The 20,615-nt window shown below is 47.1% G+C and overlaps 1 protein-coding gene across 1 annotated transcript in view; it reads left to right on the forward strand.

Moving 5' to 3' along the window:
* Nucleotides 1–20,615, forward strand: part of LOC117782291 (protein split ends) — a 68,002-nt gene that overhangs the window by 42,246 nt on the left and 5,141 nt on the right. Inside the window, exons 4-7 of the mRNA XM_034619371.1 lie at nucleotides 5,029–6,467; nucleotides 6,998–7,981; nucleotides 8,041–8,897; nucleotides 9,377–17,437. Coding sequence (XP_034475262.1) covers nucleotides 5,029–6,467; nucleotides 6,998–7,981; nucleotides 8,041–8,897; nucleotides 9,377–17,437 — 11,341 coding nt within the window. The remainder of the gene's footprint in view (nucleotides 1–5,028; nucleotides 6,468–6,997; nucleotides 7,982–8,040; nucleotides 8,898–9,376; nucleotides 17,438–20,615) is intronic.

Consider the following 20,615-nt stretch of genomic DNA (forward strand, 5'->3'; position numbering starts at 1 on the left):
CAGCATTTAAGTTAATAAGAGAGGCGAATGCTCAAAAAAAGCTGCACTACGTTTTTTCCTGAATTCTTGAGCCGCCCAGGGCTCGTGTTTCCACCCACTCAATGCATTTATGTAATCTTTAAAGCCGCTGCCAGCATCGCAGTCGCAGAGCAGCAGCAGCGACAGCAGCAGTAGCAGAATTTTACATCAATTCATTGCTTTAAATGCGCATAATATTATGTAGAATTCAAATTTCAGATAAATTCAATGCAAGCTCATTTTGCTGTTGCGTTGAATATTAAATGTTCTCGTATTAAAAATAAACCAGTAATTATATTCAAACCCGGACTAAAATACTGTGAGTATTCATTGAAATCGTGATTAAATGCAAACTAATAGTAAAAAAATATTATTTGTCTGAGTTAAATTGCGAGAATTTTTTCTGAAAAGTAAAAAATACGACCTTTACAGTGAAATTTTACAGAAGCCATTAAAACGTTTCAGAATAGAGCAGTATTTAAGAAAGTATGTGTTATTATCAGGGAATAACACCATCATGGTTCCACGTTAATGGTAATGGTCTCCCCTTTGATATTTTGAATTTAAATCTCAAGTTTTCACTTTTAATCAACTCCTTATATCATAATTAATGTAGAAGAAAACTTTATACTTGATTCTGAGGCGTTTCGTTTTCTTGTCAAAAATCATGGGAAATTGAACAAAAATTTTGACTTGTAAACTTACTAGATCCAATGTCTGACCAACTTCAAAACGTCATAACTTGGTCAAAACTAAACCGATTTTCAAGCGTAATGTCATTTTGATCATGGTTTTTTTAATTTCGTTGAAAATATTTTATTCCCCTGGATATAGATTTTTACTTCGATGTCATAATTATTATAAAACGGCACCTTATCATTTTGTAATATTTCAATTGTTTTGGTGTACCGTTACGTACCGGAACTGATACCGAAACCGATAGAAGAAAACTGAAATAGAACCTTTTACCAAAATAGTTGTTTCCGAACGTACCAAATGATTGAAAAGTTATATTAAGTGAAGTTCTCATTGCCAAATAGCAGAAGAAAATATCTGTGAAGTTCTCATTGCCAAACAGCAAAAGAAAATATCTGTATACAAAATTGAATAAATAAATAGATAATTAGAATTATATAATCTATGGGACATATCTACCCTGTAATAAGAAAAATTTTAAGTTTTATTGAACATGTCCTGAAAGACGTGGAAATAGAATGACTATATCAAACAGTCTAGTCGTAGAGATCAATATCTATATTTTTTATGAGAAGCAAAATGTTTGCATATGTGCATAAAAAGCTTTTTAAGATCAAAGATGTATGATATAGAAAGGAATTAAATGTTACGTTCAGCATAGAAATTTCGTATGTGTCGTTCAGATTATATGAATTGAATTCTAGCTATGCTCGTGCTTATACTATTCTGAAGACGCTGTCATTCCCGTGTCCTTCAACTTGCTAGTATCGGCTTTTGTTGCCGCTTTTGCTGTTGTTGCTGCCACTGCTGCCTTTTGCTTGATGTTGATAAATTTCACGCCCAACGGTCTGTGGCAGAGTCCTCAAATTACTTTGACTGCAGTCCAAAGCCCCAGCATTTGATAACCAATGGGGCCGTTGCCGCCGTCAGACTCAGCAATGATTGAATGAAAGGCTAAAAGGGATTTCAGGAATTTCAACTTGCAAAAAAGTTGCATACATACTCGCACACCCACACATACACACACTCTAGCTATATACTCAGTAATATACACAGAAATAACCTCAAACAAGGACGTTCGCTGAGTTGGCAGCTAAAACTTTTTAGCCCAGGCCAGTGGAGAAGACCCTGGCGCAACTTGGGGGCGGTGTTGTCTTTTATGTATTACATAAGCCTACACCCTCATTCACACAAACACACACACGCAGTGACTGAGCGTCGCAGTAATGCAATTTACGGCAATGTCCTGGCCATTCCTTTCACGCAACGAGACAGGATGCCGGGCCAGGAATCGGGGATTACTTTGCTCTGCTTGTGGCGCAACAAATGTTGCCATTGTTGGGACTGCTCTCTGGCTCTGGCTCAGGCCCTGCACTTCCCTAACCGGGCGCACTTTTAGCTGAATTGATTTTTCGCCCGCCTCACTGCGCATGCCGGGCAACTGTGGCAACAACAACAACAGCTAGTGGCAGCTGCCACAACGCGCGCTCTTTGAATGCATTCGCTTGTACATATAAGTATATATATATATATGTACACGTATATACATCTATTTATGCTATGTACCATGTACATGTCCAACCGCCTGAGTCATCATCCTGCAATACTCACCCCCCCCCCCCCCCACCCCCCTCACAACAGACGCCCTCACATAATTTCCAGCAATTTCGTGAAACTGGAAACTGCAGCTATATCTACCACATATACTACATAAATACACATATATAGCTACATATTTTAAGCACTTTGACTCCCCTCCGACCTCCATCCTTTGTATGTCCTGGCGAGCTTAAAGCGCTTAATGCGGCTTTAAAAATCTTTCGAATGGAGCTTCAATTCATCAAATGCTGTGTGTGGGTTGGGAATAATACAAATACTACAAAATTTCATTTGGCCTAGCATTAAGCCAGATATTTCCTTAACTTTAAATTGTATTTACAATAGATAAAGCAGTTTCTTGAAAAAGACTAACTTTAATTATCTCTAGAATATTTTTCTATAATTAGGAACTTTTATATTTAAGATAAAGATTAAAATCAGACTTTACTTAACATACAATCAAATTTAAGTTATTTTAATTATAATAATAATAATGCTGAGTTATGTATTTGAATGTTCGCAAGCATACCCAATCAAACAGCTCTAAGGAATACTTAAATAAAGCACTCATTTTTATTCTATTATGATTGATAGAACTAAAATATTTTAGTGAACTTCCTACATAATGACGTGATTTTGTAATCTTGAAGTTCCTTAAAAAAGGTCTCCTGTAAAAAATAATTTTAAGAAATACATAAATAAATAAATAGAATTAATTCTTGAATTATATATAAATAATAATACTAGGCCTAGTAATTTGAAATTTTACAAGAACTTCTGTCTTTAACTCTAAAAAGATATTATTTGGCCTATAAGATTTGCAAATTATATTTTACTAAAATTCAAGTTCATCTTAGCTAAGCTGCACTTTAATTAATGGCTGTCTTAGCATACTAGGCTTAACAAATTGCTCATTTGCTGACAATGATTTTTCACACGTCGCCTCAGTTGCATTGCCCTTCAATTTTAATGTCAATTCTATGGGCATTTTCTAATTACATTATACCATGATTTCCATGTATGTAAATACGTTTTGGTTTACGTCAATGTATATGTCTACATATATGCTGAAAGTGATCGTAGTTCTGGCTTCCTAGTTTGTAGATTTGCAGCAGATTAGAAAACTGTGTCATAATTTTCGTCTGTCATTGAACGCTTTCCTTTATTGCAAATCGATCGTTAAGGCCATAAGGGTGGTTACACACTCACACATATTTACATAAGTGTATAGGTGTGTGTGCCCTTTGGTTCGTTCATTGTTTTTGTCATAGCTAGGAAACGTTTCCCGTTTTCAAAGCAAAACAATAGAGACAATTTTAGTAAAGGTCGCGCCTGTTTTCCCTTGTGTGAAAATAGGCCTGTCATTTGGGTGCCCTTCTTTTGCGTCTTAACTTAATTTATGACGGGGTTGATTTTTAGCCAGGTAGTCGCAAAATAAATTTTTTTACCTGGAAAATGCGTCGTTACATTTTTATATTTTGGCCACTCTAATAACAGCAGAGAGATAAACGCAGAAATAACATAAACAAATAGTCACATCTCATGCTATTAACAGATGGGAGTTATTAGCCTTTGCGTTTTCTTTATACTCACAATTTAGGTTATTTATTAAGTTAACAGCAGTTTTTGTTTCCATTTGAAACTTGCCGTAAATGACATGCAAATGTTAAAATTAAGTTAACATTTGCAGCGCTGTTAAATAACAGACAGAGAGTTTCAAACAGATTGGCAGTTCTGCGCGCGCTCTCTTCACGATCTCTGCAGCGATACTTTGACGATCTGGCAGCGTTACACAGCGGCCCCTGCTCGTGCTTGATTACGCGAATATCGGCATGAAAGCAGATGGGCAAATAGAAGCTACAAAACGTTCGACGAAAAAGTGTAGAAAATTACAAAGAAAAGCGGAATAGAAAATATTATTTTATGTGCTGAAATAATTATAATAATTTTTAAAGTAAACAAGAATAAAAAGAAGTGTGCAAATGTGTGTGTAAATAAAACAAAACCGGTTTATCTTCCAGCAAAGCATCAGCAGTCTCTTTCACTCTGCGTACCCGGCACCGGCTCATGTTAATGTGTGCGCGTGTGTGTTGAGTGTGTTCGCAAAAAAAGGAAAACGAATAAAGAAGAAGAAAATAAAGTTAAAACACTCGCCAGGTTCTGCCGCGTAAACAGACGACGACGTCGGCAGACGTCGAATTTGGCGCCGTTTATATTTCTTTTCGCCGGTGAAATTTTACCGTCGTGTGTTTTCTTAAATATAAAGAATTAAATAAAATATTCCATGTGTTTGTGTTTGCTCCCATGATAGAAAACAAAAGGCGCCCATTTGGCGCTAGGCTAAAACCGATTCTCAACCGGAGCCGCAAATTGACAAGGTTTTCTGTGTAAAAACTATTATGCGGAGGTGGGTGGGGCTATAATACAGCGGGTCCATTAATTGTACTGACAAAGAAAAAAAATAAGCATGGGTTTCATAAAAACTCCCATTAAGAACCATAATACATAAAAAAAAAATGCATATAATTATATAGAAAATATCATTTTTTTTTAAAGCTATTCTCGTATTTATCAAAACAATTACTGAACTTACTGTGTATAACCATAACTATAAACATAAACAATTATTGATAATAATAACAAAAACTTAAAGCTGACAACTGTTTTAATATATAATATTATTAATAAAAATTATAATTTTTATGTATATTGCAGGTCTACAGAAGAACCACCGACAAACAGCTTCGAAAGGAACTATTACGATCGCAGCCGCATAGTCTACCAAGCCACCAGTAACGCAGCAACAGCAGCAGCAGCAACTGTTAACAGCAATATTAATAACAGCAGCAGTAACACTATCAGTAACAACAACAACAGTAGCAGCAGCGAGAGATCGCGCAATAGAGATCGCCTGTATAGGAATGGTGCAGCAGCAGCAGCAGCAGTTGGTGCGTCAGCTACAACAAGCAGCAACACGACGACAACGACAGCAGCAACAACAGCGGCAGCAGCAGCGACAGTCGGTGGTGCGGCAGCTGGTGGAGCACAAGGAGGAACAGGAGGAGTCGGAGCCGCATCAGTCCCAGTGCCGCAAGCGTTGGGTGATCGCAGCAACAACAACAACATTAACCAAAACACACGCGTACCGCAGTCATGGTACGACGTTGCTGCTGCGACAGCGCATCTGAAAAGTCCTGGTGGCAGTGGCAATGCCGGCGTCTCACCAGCTGGCGGCATAATGAGCTCACCGATCAATCATCATACGCATCCTCCACATCATCATCATCATCAGCAGCATCATCATCATCACTACAACACATCCGCCTCGTATACATCACCCGCCCACACGCATACGCACACGATAGCGGCGGTTGCAGCAGCGGCGGCAGCAGCAGCAGCGGCTGCAGCGGCGGCAACCACAACAACCACAACCGCCATGCATCGCAGTGTTGCGTATGCTGGCAGTGCTGCGGATGAAACGACGGCGGCAACACGCAAAAACCACCTGCACCACAACAACAACAACACCAGTAGCAGTAACAGCAGCAGTAGAAACGCCGCTGGCGTCAGTAAACTGAATAAGCTGCTTAAATCAGCAACGGGAGGACGTTGCGGCTCCGAGTCACCTGGCAGTGGTAGTGGTGGCGGTGGTGGTGGTGTTGGTGGTGCGGCGGCAGCAGTAGCAGCAGCGACGACAAGTACAATCACAAACAATAGTTTTAGTAGTAATAGTTTAAATAATACAATAAACACGGCCACTCCAACGATGCCAATTGCAACAGCAGCTGCTGCAGCCTCGGCAGCAACAGCTTCAAGTGGCAGCGGCAGCGGTGACATTTTAAATGTTGCTGCCGCCTTGGCAGCTGCTGTCGACAATGGCAACGCGACGCAAGTGGGCGGTGGGCGTGCACCGCGTCATCATTTGCATGGACGGAGCACCACATCGTCGAGTCGCTCGCATTCACGATCACCGAGCAGTTATAGCAGTTCACACAGCTCCTCGTCGGCCTCGTCGCACTCATCGTCACATTCGCACGCGTCCAGCCCGATATCGGGCAATTGTGCTGATGCTGTCGTTGGTTGTGGAGCTATCGGTGGTGCCTCCACATCGTCGCGTAGCTCACGCAGCCTGCAGTCCTGCGTAGCAGTTACCAGTAAGTTGACCAAACAAGATCTCCCGATTCCCTATAAGAATTTTGACAAATGGTACTTAGAGTACCACAATTGGTGGATAGGAATAGGAACACAATAGTATGAAATTCAAATTTGAAAACCAAAAAACGAATGTGAAAGAATTGATCAAATCAAAAATTAGAAAAATCGGGAATCAATAATTCGCTTTTTTTTATATTTTTTTCTAATCTATACGTTAAAACGCTTTGCCTATGGCAAACATAGGGAAAACTTAGGTTGAGTTAAAAGCAATTCAATTGAAAAGGGAAAATGTAAAAAAACATATGTCTTAAGAAAGGGCTTTTAGAGTTATTGCTAAAAAAATAAGAATTCATATTGATATTTAAAATGAAGTCAGAATAATCAAAGCTACTGTGTCCTAATTTTAATAAACTAGATTTTTTGTAGGTTTTGAACTCTAAATTTTATTTTTTTAATAAGATTCCTAATACGCCGGAGATAACATAGATCCATTTATACCACATCTAACTTTGAATTACATTTCCTTCAGGCAACTCTTCAAATCCCAGTGGCAATGTCGGTGGCTGTGGTTCGAGCAGCAGCAGCAGCAGTAGCTCGAGCAGCAGCAGCAGCTCCTGTTTGGCGGCCAATCCGGTGGTGCATTCCGAAGATAATCGACCGCTGGCGATACGAGTACGCAACCTGCCCGCACGTTCCTCGGACACATCCCTCAAGGATGGTCTCTTTCACGAGTACAAAAAGCACGGCAAGGTCACGTGGGTGAAGGTCGTGGGACAGAATTCGGAGCGTTATGCGCTCGTTTGCTTTAAGAAACCGGACGATGTGGAAAAGGCGCTTGAAGTATCCCACGATAAACATTTCTTTGGCTGTAAAATCGAGGTGGAACCCTATCAGGGCTACGATGTCGAGGACAATGAATTCCGACCATATGAAGCTGAACTGGATGAGTATCATCCAAAATCGACGCGCACGCTGTTCATTGGCAACCTGGAGAAGGACATTACGGCCAGCGAGTTGCGTGTGCATTTCGAGAGCTTTGGGGAAATCATTGAGATCGATATCAAGAAGCAAGGGCTCAACGCCTACGCCTTCTGTCAGTATTCCGATATTGTTTCCGTGGTGAAGGCCATGCGTAAAATGGATGGCGAGCATCTGGGCAGCAATCGGATTAAGCTCGGCTTTGGTAAATCCATGCCAACAAACTGTGTCTGGATTGACGGTGTTGGCGAGAAGGTCTCGGAATCGTTTCTGCAGTCGCAGTTCACGCGATTCGGCACCGTGACCAAGGTGAGCATCGATCGTGCCCGGCAATTGGCATTGGTGCTCTATGATCAGGTGCAGAATGCTCAGGCAGCCGTTAAGGATATGCGTGGCACAATTATGCGTGGACGCAAGCTGCAGGTTGATTTTGCATCGCGGGAATGCCAGGATGCCTTCTATGACAAACAGGAGAAGCAACAACAACAGCAGCAGCAACAACAACAACAACAGCAAACGCAGCAACCAAATGCGGGTAAGTCGCAAATAAATGTTAAAAGAATTAAGTCTACATTCATCCCATTATTTTTGCAGGCTCTACTTCAGCCTCCTCATCGTCGTCACGCTTTAATCGCTATGAGTCATCACAGTCACGTTCGCGTGCCTCCTCCTTTAGTCGGCATCAGAACTCCAACGATGGCTGCTCGCCGGGCAACAGCACGCCTGGCAATAATGTTCCTGTTGTTGCTGGTGGTAACAGCAGCGGCAGCACCACCATTAGCAACAGCAGCATCTCATCCAGCAGTGCCATGCCTGCGCCGAGCATTGCTTCGGCAATTGTGAGCAACAACAACAGCAGTGGCAACAGTGGAACAACATCCACAACGTTGCCGTCCGTGGTGGGTCAGAGTTCGTTGCCCATGTCGCCGGCTGCAATGGTGCAGGCAAGGATGCGTATGGCGAGAAATGCGCGACATACCATTGACTTTGATTTCAATGATGTGGGTCGACGGTTTCGCAATTTTGATGAGTACACAGCCAACAACAACAACAGCAGCAGCAACAGCAACAACAGTGGCAGCAGCAACAATAACAGCGGTCAGGGCCAGGATGAGGATACAGGAGTTGCTCTACGTTGCGATTCCCCAGTAATTGCAAGACTTGGTCCAGCTGTCAATTGCAACAGCAGCAGCGGGACTGGAAGCGTTGGTGGTAACTCTGGCGAACCATTGGAGGTGACGTTGAACAACAGCAGCAGTAGCAGCACCAACAACAACAGTCGCAGACGTTGTGGTAAGACTTCAGTAGATTTGCGCCATCATGTGCACAATCCACGTTTCCAATTGCCAGAACAACTCGAGGAATGCCCGTCCAGTGGTGAAGAGGGCGTGGTCAGTCCGCGCAAGCGCATCAAAATGGATTACCATCATCATCATTCCAATGCCAATGCGGTAAGTTCTAAATATAATGCAAATGTAAATTTTTTTTTTTTCTTTATATTAGACCTGTCGAAAACTATCGATAATTTACTAAGTCAATTGTAAATATTATTGAAAGTTTTTTTTAATCCAACCATCAATTGATATGTTAGTGTCACACTATGAACAGTTTTCGCCAATTAATTGAAAGAAGTGTCTAGATTCTAGACCAATATAACTGATATTTGAAAAAATAGAAAAAAGAATACAAGAAAAGAAGATGTAACTATGCAGCTAGGAATTATTTTTAACAAACAAATTGAACAAAAAATAAGTTAATGAACCCTATGTTCCTTTTTTGGGTACAGGGTCTATAAATACAAACTAATTTGCAACCAATCGATCCATTTAACTTTAACTAAATATAGATTTTTAATAAATAAAAATTAGGAATGTCTTTATTCGTAAACTAATCTCTCTTTCTCTACCTGTTTACCACTCTCCCTCGACAGTCGCTGCAGCTGGATGCAAACAGCGAGACGAGTTCAGCTGGCCACAGCAACAGCAACAAGCCGAATAATCCACTGTCCAACAACTGTGATGTCATACATGATCCGCTTAATCGCAAAAGCGAAATCCGTCGCGTCTCGGAGGCGGGTAAATTTGCTGCAATTGCACCGCCGCCAACACAGCACCACAACATGATGCTAAGCTGTCGCCGGCCATCGATTGATGTGGGCGCACTCTCGGCGCTGTCCAATTCATCAGCATTTCGTCATGGTCTGGTTGGAGCGAGCAGCATGGAGCAACAGCATCTGTTGAATGCCTCGCTGGCGGCCAAGCGACGACGAGTGACAGCAGCTGGCACGTTGCAGCTGCAACAACCACAACCGCTGCAACAGCCGCAATCCTCCTCCGCCTCCATCTCAAACAGTGGCGTGTTGACGCCGACACCGATGTCGATGCCAAATGATGACTATCATCATCATGCTTCACGGGGACGAGGACATCAGTTACATTCCCATCATTCGCATGAGGCGAGCGGAGGCGAGAGCGCCGACGGATCGCGTCCTGGCACGCCGCTGTGCGATGAGCGACCGGAGGTGTTGCCCACAGAGCCACGTCGCCTACCACCGCCAAGAGAACGGGCGAGGGAACGCGTGCGCGACATTATGTGGCTGCCATTGCCCAAATTTGGTGTGTTGTTTTTTCAACAACAGCGAAATGCAGCAGCTGGTGGCAGCAGCACATCCAGCAGCAATGTTTGCAACTATTTGCAACAGTTGACAACAACAGCAGGATTGCTGTCGAACAACAACAACTCTAGTCTAAGTGCAGGCGTCAGTGGAATGAGTTCCAACTCTGGCTCATCATCGTCAGCGACTGCTTCAAGTTCGGCGTTTCTGCCGAGTCCATCCTCGCGCTATTGGCGTTCCTCAAATCATCATCATCATCACCACCAGCAGCAGCAGCAGCAACAACAACAACAACAACAGCAGCAGCAGCATCACCATCTGCAGCAGCAGCAGCAACAACAACTTCAGCAATCCTTGTCCTGCTCATCAGTTGGTCTCATGGCAAGTCCGGCACGTCCACGCTCCTTGAGCTCCAATTCCAGTGATTCGGATGTGCCTGGTGGTCAAACTGGAGGCAGTCCCACGTTGGATGAACGCTTGCGCAACTTTGAAGAGAACTATGAACGTTGGTCCGGCGGCAGCAGCAGCACACATCCTGGACATGGTCACAGTCATAGTCAACCAAGCACGCCCATGTGGCAGCTTTCGATGCACACGACAAATCTGAGTGGTTTGAGCTCATCACATCAGACGGGCTCAGGGAATAGCAACAGCTCGAGTGGCACCGTTTCCAGTTCGACAAGTAATTCCCGACACAAGTTCCTGGACATTGATGAGCTGCAGCCGTCGGATATTGTCAAATCGCTGCTGGCCAAAAAATCCGTATTCGATGATGACTTTCAGCGGCTCAAGAAGAATCAATGGTATGAGCCAGCAATGTCGGATTTTGGCAGCGGTTCAACAATCACTGCAAATGCGCGACATGGCGGTCTCTGCAGTGGCAACACTTCGCCAGCGTTGCCCAACCTGGCGGCCACGAAAACAACACCGATTATTGGCAACTGCAGCAGCAGCAATGCAAGTGGCAGCAACAACAGTTGCAAGACAACGGGCTTGTTGCAACGTCTGAGCAGCTTGTCACCCATGAATTCACCGCAGGCCTCAATGTCACCCTACAACAGTCCATCACCGTCGCCCTCCATTGTCAATGCTGTGGCCAGCAATCTTAGCCAGCTGACAAAGTCCAATGTTGTTGTCGTTGCCAGCAATGCCACGACAACAACAGCGGCAGCTACAGCTTCAATAGCAGCAACAGTAGGTGCTACCACGCCTAGTGGCAGCTCTGGACCAACGAAAGGGCTGCAATATCCATTTCCCAGTCACCCGCCATTGCCAAATACTGCAGCGCCACCGCCAGCGGTGCAGCCTGCACCACCACCACCACCGGAGGTGTCTAAAACGAAGCCAGCAACTACAGTAAGCAACCAACAGCAGCAACAACAGCTCAGCAAGAGTCTCAGTGTGCCCGCTGCAACCCCTGAACCACGCACCGTGTTGCAAAAGTCCGCATCAGTGCCGGGCAGCACAAATGTGGGTACCATTGGCAGCAGCATCACTGGCACCACCAGCAGCTCATCCTCCAACGGTAACAGTTCCTCAGCAACAACCACACACGTACAAAAGCAACCGCCAAACAACTCAATGGAAGTAGTGGAAGTCAAAGGCAACAAAGGCTCCTCCTCAGTTGCCGCCAGCTCAACCACTTCCTCCTCATCTGGCTCCACCTCAAAGAAGAGTGACAAATCGCATGGCAGCAAACATAATAATCGGTCCACTGATGCGGAAAAGAAATTGAAAAAATGCTCATCCTCCTCATCAAGTTCCAATTCCGATAAACGGAAAAACTCTGTAACATCGCAATCCTCCAAATCAGCAACGCCAAAGGTGGAAGAGGAATCTACCGAGTCGGACGAGCCTGTCGAGAAGCTGGACAAGGAACAGCAGCGTCAGGAGCGAGAGAAAGAAAAGGAGAAGAAAGAGCGACAGGAGCAGGAGAGACGAGAAAAGGAAATGCGCAAGCAACAAGAGCGTGAGGAGAAAGAACGCAAAGCGCAGGAGGAAAGAGAGCGCGAAGAGCGTAAGGCCAAAGAAGAGAAGGAACAAGAACGAGAACGAGAGCGTAAGGCGCAAGAGGAGCGAGAGCGCGAGCGAGAGCTAAAGGAGCGAGAAGAACGCGAGCGAGAGCTGCTTGAAAATGAACAGCGAGAGAAGGAACTGCGCGACAAGGAGCAACGAGAACAGGAAGCGAGACTTGCGCGCATGCGTGACATGTCCGCTTATCACAAGAACAAATCCGAGGCGAGTTCCGAGGCGAGCAGCTTCTACGCCCACAATGCCACGCCATGCGATTCCGAGCGACAGAACAACAAGGAGAATGCAGCAACCAGCGATATGACGACGACAACAGCAACAACTGCAACAGTTGCTGCAACCGGGGCAACTGCAAATGCTGTCGAGGATCGCAGCAGCAAGGATCGCTCTCGGAAATCCTCACGCAATTCTCCCGTTCCCATGGCACGCCTGCACAAGCGGCGTCTCAGCTCGCAGGACAGCAACCACAGCAGTGGTGGCGGTGGTGCAACCAATCATGAGGATTACGTGAAGCGCATACGCATGGAGAATACAAATCCAAGTCAGAATCAATCCCAAAGCAATCATCAGCGTCTCAGCGATCGTCGTGACTCGAAGGAGCACAAGAGCAGCAGCAGCAGTGGCGGTTGCAAGGAAGAGAAGACCAGCTCCAAGTCACATGGCAGCAGCAGCAGCTCTAAGCATCATCGTAGAGAGAAGCACCACAGTAGCAAAGTCGCATCCAGCGAGCTGACTGAAATGGACACGACAACAACAACAGTTGCTGTGAAGCACACGACGCTCAACACCAGCGAAGAGGAGCAACAACAGCAGCAGCAATCGCAATCACAGCAGCAACATTCACAGCATAAGCCACGTGAGCATCATCATCATGGCAGCAGTTCATCCTCTTCGCGTCACAAGAGCAAACGCGAACATCATCATCATCGCGAGAAGAAGCGACACTCGATCGCCGAATCCACAAATACGGATGAGGAACCCACTCACAATCCCCACAGACGCATCTCAGCCGCTGGCAGTTCGGCTGGAGAACTCAGCTCCACCAATACCACCTCCAACAGCAAGTTGCATCATCATCAACCGCAGCAACAACAGCAGCAGCAACAACAGCATCATCATCATCATCACCACCATCATCGAAGAAGTGTGGAAAGGAAATCTTCGCGTGGCTCAGATGAAGGTGGGGTCTTCTCCAAGGCATCATCGCATACACGCAAAATGATGCTCAGTTCCGCCGACTCGGATGATACGGATGATGCATCCAAAAAGCATTCCATCTTTGATATACCCGACGATTGTCCCAATGTCTCCATGTACGACAAGGTGAAGGCACGTAGTTGCAAGAATATGCAACGTCAGGCCGAGGAGAAGAAAATCAAGGCCAAGTTCTCGCAGTTGAAGCAATCAAGAGCGAAGAAGAAGCGTTCGATGAGCTACGATGGCGACAGTGACACTGAATTCGAGGATCGTCCACATCATCGGAATAGCGGCAGCAGCAGTTTCCATGGACGTCATCATGGCCTGAGCAGCAGCGATGAGGATCAAGATGATGAGGGTTATATCAAAGTTCCACGTAGTCGCATCTTCTCCGATTCTGATGCGGATGCGGATGCTGATGTAGATGCGGAGGAAGCTGCTCTCAATGCTAGTCGCATGCGTCAACAAATGCAACAGAATCTACGACGTTTGTGTGATGGCGATGATAGCTCCGAGGATGAGATACGTCGCAACGTAATTGGCCATTCGGGAAAAAGGAATTGTCACTCCACGCGCATTGCCTCCGACTCAGAATCGCAATCGCAGCCAGCTCCCGAGGTGATACCCATTAAACAGGAGCCGGAAATTAAGCAAGAGCAGTTGTCGGACAATGAGCTGCAAAAGTATTCCAAATCTCGACATAATTCCCATTCCTCCAACGAGGAGCGTAAACTCAAAACGGAATTCAAAAAGGAGTACAACGAGTTCTTTAACACAAGCTACACGGGCTACATGGGCAACGTGGCTGCCAAGCTTAAGGAGTACTCTCCGGAGACCCGCAAGAAACACAAGAAGAGCAAGAAACGTCTCAAGTCCTCAGCGGATGCGGTGACAACAGCAGCAGCAACAGTTACTGCTTCCTCTGCCGGCAGCAGCAGCATCTTTGATGTTGCTGCCGACTGCAAACCCAATAAATTCGACAGTTTCGATGAACTCAAGACGGATCAGAATGTGGTGATGGCTACCTCCACCTCCTTGGAGGTGACAACACCAAACGCCAGCGAACGTCGCAAGCACAAGGAACGGAAGGAGAAGAAACGTGAGAAGTTGCGAAATTTGAGCGAAACGAATGCTTCGGGATCTGTGGAGCAACACAGCGAGAAGCTCTCCAAGGAGGAACGTCACCGACTGAAAAAGTCAAAGAAATCCAAGAGTCTGGACACATCAACACGTCAGTACAATGCAAATACAGCGAATGCTTCACCACCAACTCCAACATTGACCACGACTGCAAAGGAACAAACGAAACGCAGCAGTGAGGAAAAAATGGAGGACATCTTTGGCATTATCTCCGACGAGGAGGAGGAAGAGGAAGAGTCCCAACTTACCGATGAGCAGCCAGATACTGCCAAGATGCAATTGTCCACAACTGGACCCATGGTTTCGGCAGCTCTCCAAACCTATAAACAGGAGCCTTCCCACATCAATGTCAACAGCAACAAGGAGCCAGCGAATCAGCAGCAACAACAACAACAACAGCAGCAGCAGGAGGAACAACTGGAGCTAGAGAGGAGCGAACGGGAGCGACATCGCAAGGAGAAACGCGAAAAGAAGCGACGTGAGAAATCAGCACGCGAGCAACATCAGCAGCAGCAACAACAGCAGCAGCAACAACAGCAGCAGCAACAACAACAACAACAGGCTGCTAGCAAACTGGATGACGAGAACAGCGTGGATATGGATGAGGCTGGACGTGCACTGGAGGCACAACTAATGGATGACTTTGACAGCAACAAGCTGCCCGAGGATGCCACGCCCTCAACAGCCACCACCTATCGCAGCGATATGACGGACGTGTTTCGTTTTTCTGACAACGAGGACAACAATTGTGTTGAACAGCAGCAACAACAACAGCAGCAACAACAACAACTGCAGTCTAGCGAGAAACAAGAGTCCAAGGAAAGCTCATCGAAGAGTCGGGATAAGAAAAAGAAAAAGAAACGCTCCAAGGAGGAAAAACAGGAGAAACTGGACAAGCACCAACAGCAGCAACAACAACAGTTGCAGCTGCGTCGCGAGTCCAGCTGTGCAACAGCGACAACATCAGCAACCGGAGCTACTGCTCAGATTGCCGCCGCCTCCTCCTCCTCATCATCGGCGACATCCTTGACAATCAATGTACAGGCAGCGAGCAAACATGCCGAGGAGCAACTGCTGCTGGCGAAGGAATCGAAGCGCAGTTCTCCCTTGTGCAAGCCATCGCCCAGTTTGCCATGTCTCATTGATGATGAGGAGCCTCCTATTCCTGTGCCGGTGGCTAAGCCCAGTTCAGGCAACAGTTGCTCCAGCAATCGACAATTGACAAGTGAAGCACTCTCTCCAACCCGTGAGAAACCGCGTCTCATAAGTCCCATTCCCAAGACCCCAACGATTAGTCAGAGCAACAGTTCCATGTTGTCCACGCAATCGGCTGAGTCACCAGTGAGCAGTGGTGCAGGAGCACCTCCGTTGGTCACCACGCCCACATCCTCCATAGTGGCAGCGGCAGCAGAATCCAAGACAACCACTGAGAATGCATCTCCCACAAGCGCTGGCTTGAACAAAAAGAAGGAGATCTTCATACCCGGCTTTGATGGTCAACTGGATGACAAGATTAGCGAATCGGCGGTGCAATCAATATCTGCAGAGTTCAACAACGCTCTGTTGGATGCTCTGGCGGATGAGCCAAAGATACCAGTAGCTTCACCTCCTGGAACCCTCAAGTCGTTGGATAAACTAGATGATAGCAAATCCCGTGTTACCATCTCACAGGAGGAGACAGAAAGCGCCGTCTCGGCATTGTTGGGTGAGAGTTTTGGCACCTCATCAACGGCGGATTACTCGCTGGATGGCATGGATGATATGACAACAGCGGTCACCGAAGTTGTCGTTGCCGAGCCCGATGAGGAGGCGGCTCTGGCAGCCAAAGCCATTGAATCCGCAGTTGAAGAGGTGGCCAATGAACCGGAGCCGGAACCAGAGCCAGAGCCCGTTGTTGTCTCTGTTGGAGTTGTTCTGGATGCGGAGGAGGTTAACAAGGCAGTTCAGAGTTTACGCAACGAGGACATGGACATCAAGGCGGATACACCGCAATCGGAGCGAGATCTGCAAATTGATACAGACACCGAGGAGAATCCCGATGAGGCGGACAGCAGTGGACCAAGTCTAAAGATTGATGAAACTGTCGCATCGGAAAAATCCTCGCCTGTTGCTGAAAAGTCAACGGACAGCGATTCCAGTGTCAGACAAGGACAGACGTTACCAACAGAGACGCCAAAGCCATCGGTGATCACCAAGTTGCCAGTTGCAGCTGCAACTTCTGTTCCTGCTCCGGCTCCTATGAATGTATCGACAAATCAACCACTGAAGATTGAACCACCAACAATCAGTACATTGCAACAACCGTTAGTGCAGCCCGTGCAGACAGTGTTGCCAGTGCCTGTGACACCAACAACACCAGCAACTGTTACAGCGGAAACAGGCAGACCGACAACGCCTGTTATCAATCTGGATTTGTCAAATGTCATGGCCAATTGCTCCAACACCACAAGTAACAACATCAGCGCTGCCTCATTGTCCTTTGGCAGTCCCACAACAACAACACAAAAGTCCATGCCACAGGCATCCACACCCAAACAGACGCCAGCAACACCACAACTACAACAGCAGCAGCAGCAGCAACAACTTCATCAGTTGCCGCCACAGCGCACACAGTCGCTCATCATGCAACCACCTACCATTTCCATACCAGAGCAGGCGCCGCACTTTGTGGTGCCACATCTCATATTGTCGCCGCATCAGCAACAAGGTGGAGGCAACTTTATGGTTGGCATGCGTGCGCCTTCGCCTCACAGTCCCTTATTGTCGCCGGGACGTGGTACGCCCAATCGTCAGCTCAGTCCGGCAGCAAGGCCGGTGTTGCCACCACAACAACAACATCAACTGATGGCTTCACCTACGGGCAACATGAGTCCGTTGTCAAGTCCCACAGCAAGAGGAGTTGCAAACACAACTTCGCCGACAACAAGCGGGAAACTGCCAACGTCAAACAGTTATATGCCACGGGCAGCCTTGCCACAGCAACAGCAGCACCAGCAGCAACAACAACAGGTCTCTCCTGGCATGCCCAAGTCTGTCATTGATTTGCAATCAAGTGCAGCTGCATCATCAGGTCCACAGTTGCTGTCATTGCCGATGCCGCTGCAGAAAATACCGGTGTCGCATCATCCGACAATAATCAGCAAAGTTGTCACTGTGCAACCCCAGCAAGCAACGCAATCCCAGGTGGCAAATTCACCACCAATGGGCAGTCTACCGCCGCATAAGAATCTGCATATCAATGCACAGCAACAGCATCATCAGCAGCAACAACAACAACATTCGCCGCAAATGTTGCCCAAAATGGCAGCACATCAGCAGCAAGTGCAAAAGTATATGCAACATCAGCAGCAGGTGGTGGATCGTAAAATGCCGCAACAGCAACAACAGCGGCAACAGCAGCACATACAACAGCTGCAGCAGCAGCAGCAGCTGCAACATCAGCAGCATATGCAGCATCCACCGTTGTCGCCAGGCGGACTTCATCATGCGCAGCAGCAACAACAACAGCAGCATCAAGTGCGTCAGCAATATCAGGCACAACAGCAGCAGCAACATCAACAGCAGCTGCAACATCAAGCTCAGCAGCAACATCAAGCTCAACAACAACACCAGCAACAGATGCAGCAACAACAGCAACAGCATATGCATTTACAAAAGCTGCAACAGCCTCTGACGCACTTGACGCCGCCACCGCCAATGTTTGCACAGCAGCAACAACAGCTGCCACGCAACATGCAACAGCAGCAACAACAACAGCAGCAACAACAACAACAACAGCAGCAGCAACAACTGAGTTCACCTGGCGCTAATCCTAATACCCACAACACCTCGCACAGTCCACAAACACAGCAGCAACAACAGCCTCATTCCTCGGGCATATTGGTGCGTGCTGCCCCACAGCAACAACAACAACAACAGCAACAACATCAGCAACAGTCTCTCAATGTCATAAAGAGTGCGCCGCCAGCACAAAAGATAATTGTGCAACAACAAATTGTGCCCGCACCGGCAGCAGCAATACACTATCCACCGCTCAAGGAGACAACGAATGTCGAGTCGAGTCCCGTGTTGCCGCTAAAGACATCGGAGAGTGTTTCTGTGATACGCACGCCAACACCCACCATCAGCTTATCCGTCAGCTCACCACAGTCAACAAAGTCTGTGGCAGCCACATCGCTGCTAACCGAAGAGAATGTGATCAAGATATCGCAACCGAAGCAGGATGAGCTCATCGAGCAGGACTCGAAGGAGGTGGACAGCGATTATTGGTCCGCCAAAGAGGTGAATATTGATAGTGTCATCAAGAAACTGGATCATGTAGCAGCAGCTGCTGCCAAGGAGGATAATCAAAGCAAGCGACAACAACCAGCAATTGAGGTGCCACCAACTGTTGCCGAAGCAACGTCGGTCAGTGAAACGCCACCAACAACAGCCGCAGCAATAGCAGCAGCTGTTGTTGTGACAGCAGCAACATCTAACGATCATGATACAGAGGATGAAACGGAGACGCGACAATTGCCGATGAAAACAGCTGCCACAACAGCCACAGTGGGTCGTCCGCCAAGCGCTCGTGGCACTGGTGCTAAACGTGGTCGACAACCACGTGGCGCCAAGAAGCAATCTGCTGGTTTGCCATTGACGCCAACAGATGCGAGTGCTCTCCTCTCACCTGGTGACAATGGTGTGCACACACGTCTGCGTAAGCCAACAACGGCGCCGGTGACACGCGGTCGCAAGGGACGCCCGCCACGCAATCTATTGCTGCAACAACAGCAGCTCCAGCAACAACAACTTGCACAGCAGCAACAACTCGCACAGCAGCAACAGCAGAAGGACCTCATTACGCCAACGCCCGTGTTGCCGTTGCCTGTGCCCACAGCGGCTGAGAAAAAGGCACGCAATCAGGCATTGACCCAAGCAAGCGGTTCTTCCAGTCAAGATATCTACGAGTTCCATGACGATACCGGAGATGCGGAGCCCAAGGTAAAGGCCACTCCTGTTGCTGTGACTGCAGCAGCTGCAGCTGCTGATGATACGCGTCCTCGTATACTTTTGACCATCAACAAGGTGAAAAACAGCAGCGAACTGGAGCCACAACCGGAGCAGCAAGCACAACCACCAACACCACAACAGCAACCTGCGCAACCACAACAGCCTGAACAACTAGAACAACCACAACACCCACAGTTGGAGCCCAACACAGACAGCTCAGAGTCTTGCAACACGCGAAAGTCGCGACGTTTGCAGGAGAAAGAAGATCGCAGCACTGTGGATGACATAATTGAGGATGTTGTGAGGAATACCAACACACAGCAGCAACAGCAACTGTTGCAGCAGCAATTGCAACAGCAACAACAACAACAACAGTTGCCAAAGGGCGCACAGACACCGCCAAGACGGTCGGGTCGCAATGCACAGGCCAAGAAAGCGGATGCAGCACAAACAACAAATGCTGTGGGCAGACCAAGACGTTCCAAGGAGCGCAAAACAATTTCTGAGCCCCCAGCGAGCATGCAGGAAGAGGCAACACCACTGTTGCTGCCACCGCCAGCAACAACAGCGGTTGGAACAGCTCCAGTTGTTGTTGAGCCGCCAGCAACAATGCAGCAGCAGCAGCAACAACCACTGGTGGATGTCAAGGAACCAACAATAACAACAGCAACAACGTCAACACCAGTTGCAGCCATAGCAACAACAACAACAGCAGCAACAATCATATTAGAGCCACCTGTTGCGCCACCTGTTGCGCCACCTGTTGTTGCTGTCTCAAAGCCAACACCTCAACATCCAAAGAAGAAAGCAATTGCCGCTGCTGAAATAGAATCCTATCAGGCCATTAACTCATCCATGCCGCCCATGCATCAGACAGCTGCCCCAGCGGCATCGCAAAAGATCACCGGTGGTGCAGCGGATGCGGTAAGCAAGGCCTTAATCGATCCCGTCACGGGTGTCATAACAGCGGGCATGCCACAGGGAAAGGAGGGAAATTTGCCAGCTGCGAATGCAGCAGCGCCAGCGAACAGCGGCAACGAAGTGCCGCCACATCAGCAGCAACATCCATACCAACAACAGCAGCAGCAACAACAACAACAACAGCAGCTGCAGCAACAACAGCAGCAGCAGCAGCAACAACAGCAGCAGCAGCAACAACAACAGCAGCAGCAACTGCAAATTAACGCCACAGTTA

This window comes from Drosophila innubila (assembly GCF_004354385.1).
Source record: "Drosophila innubila isolate TH190305 chromosome 2L unlocalized genomic scaffold, UK_Dinn_1.0 4_B_2L, whole genome shotgun sequence".
Classification (NCBI taxonomy): domain Eukaryota; kingdom Metazoa; phylum Arthropoda; class Insecta; order Diptera; family Drosophilidae; genus Drosophila; species Drosophila innubila.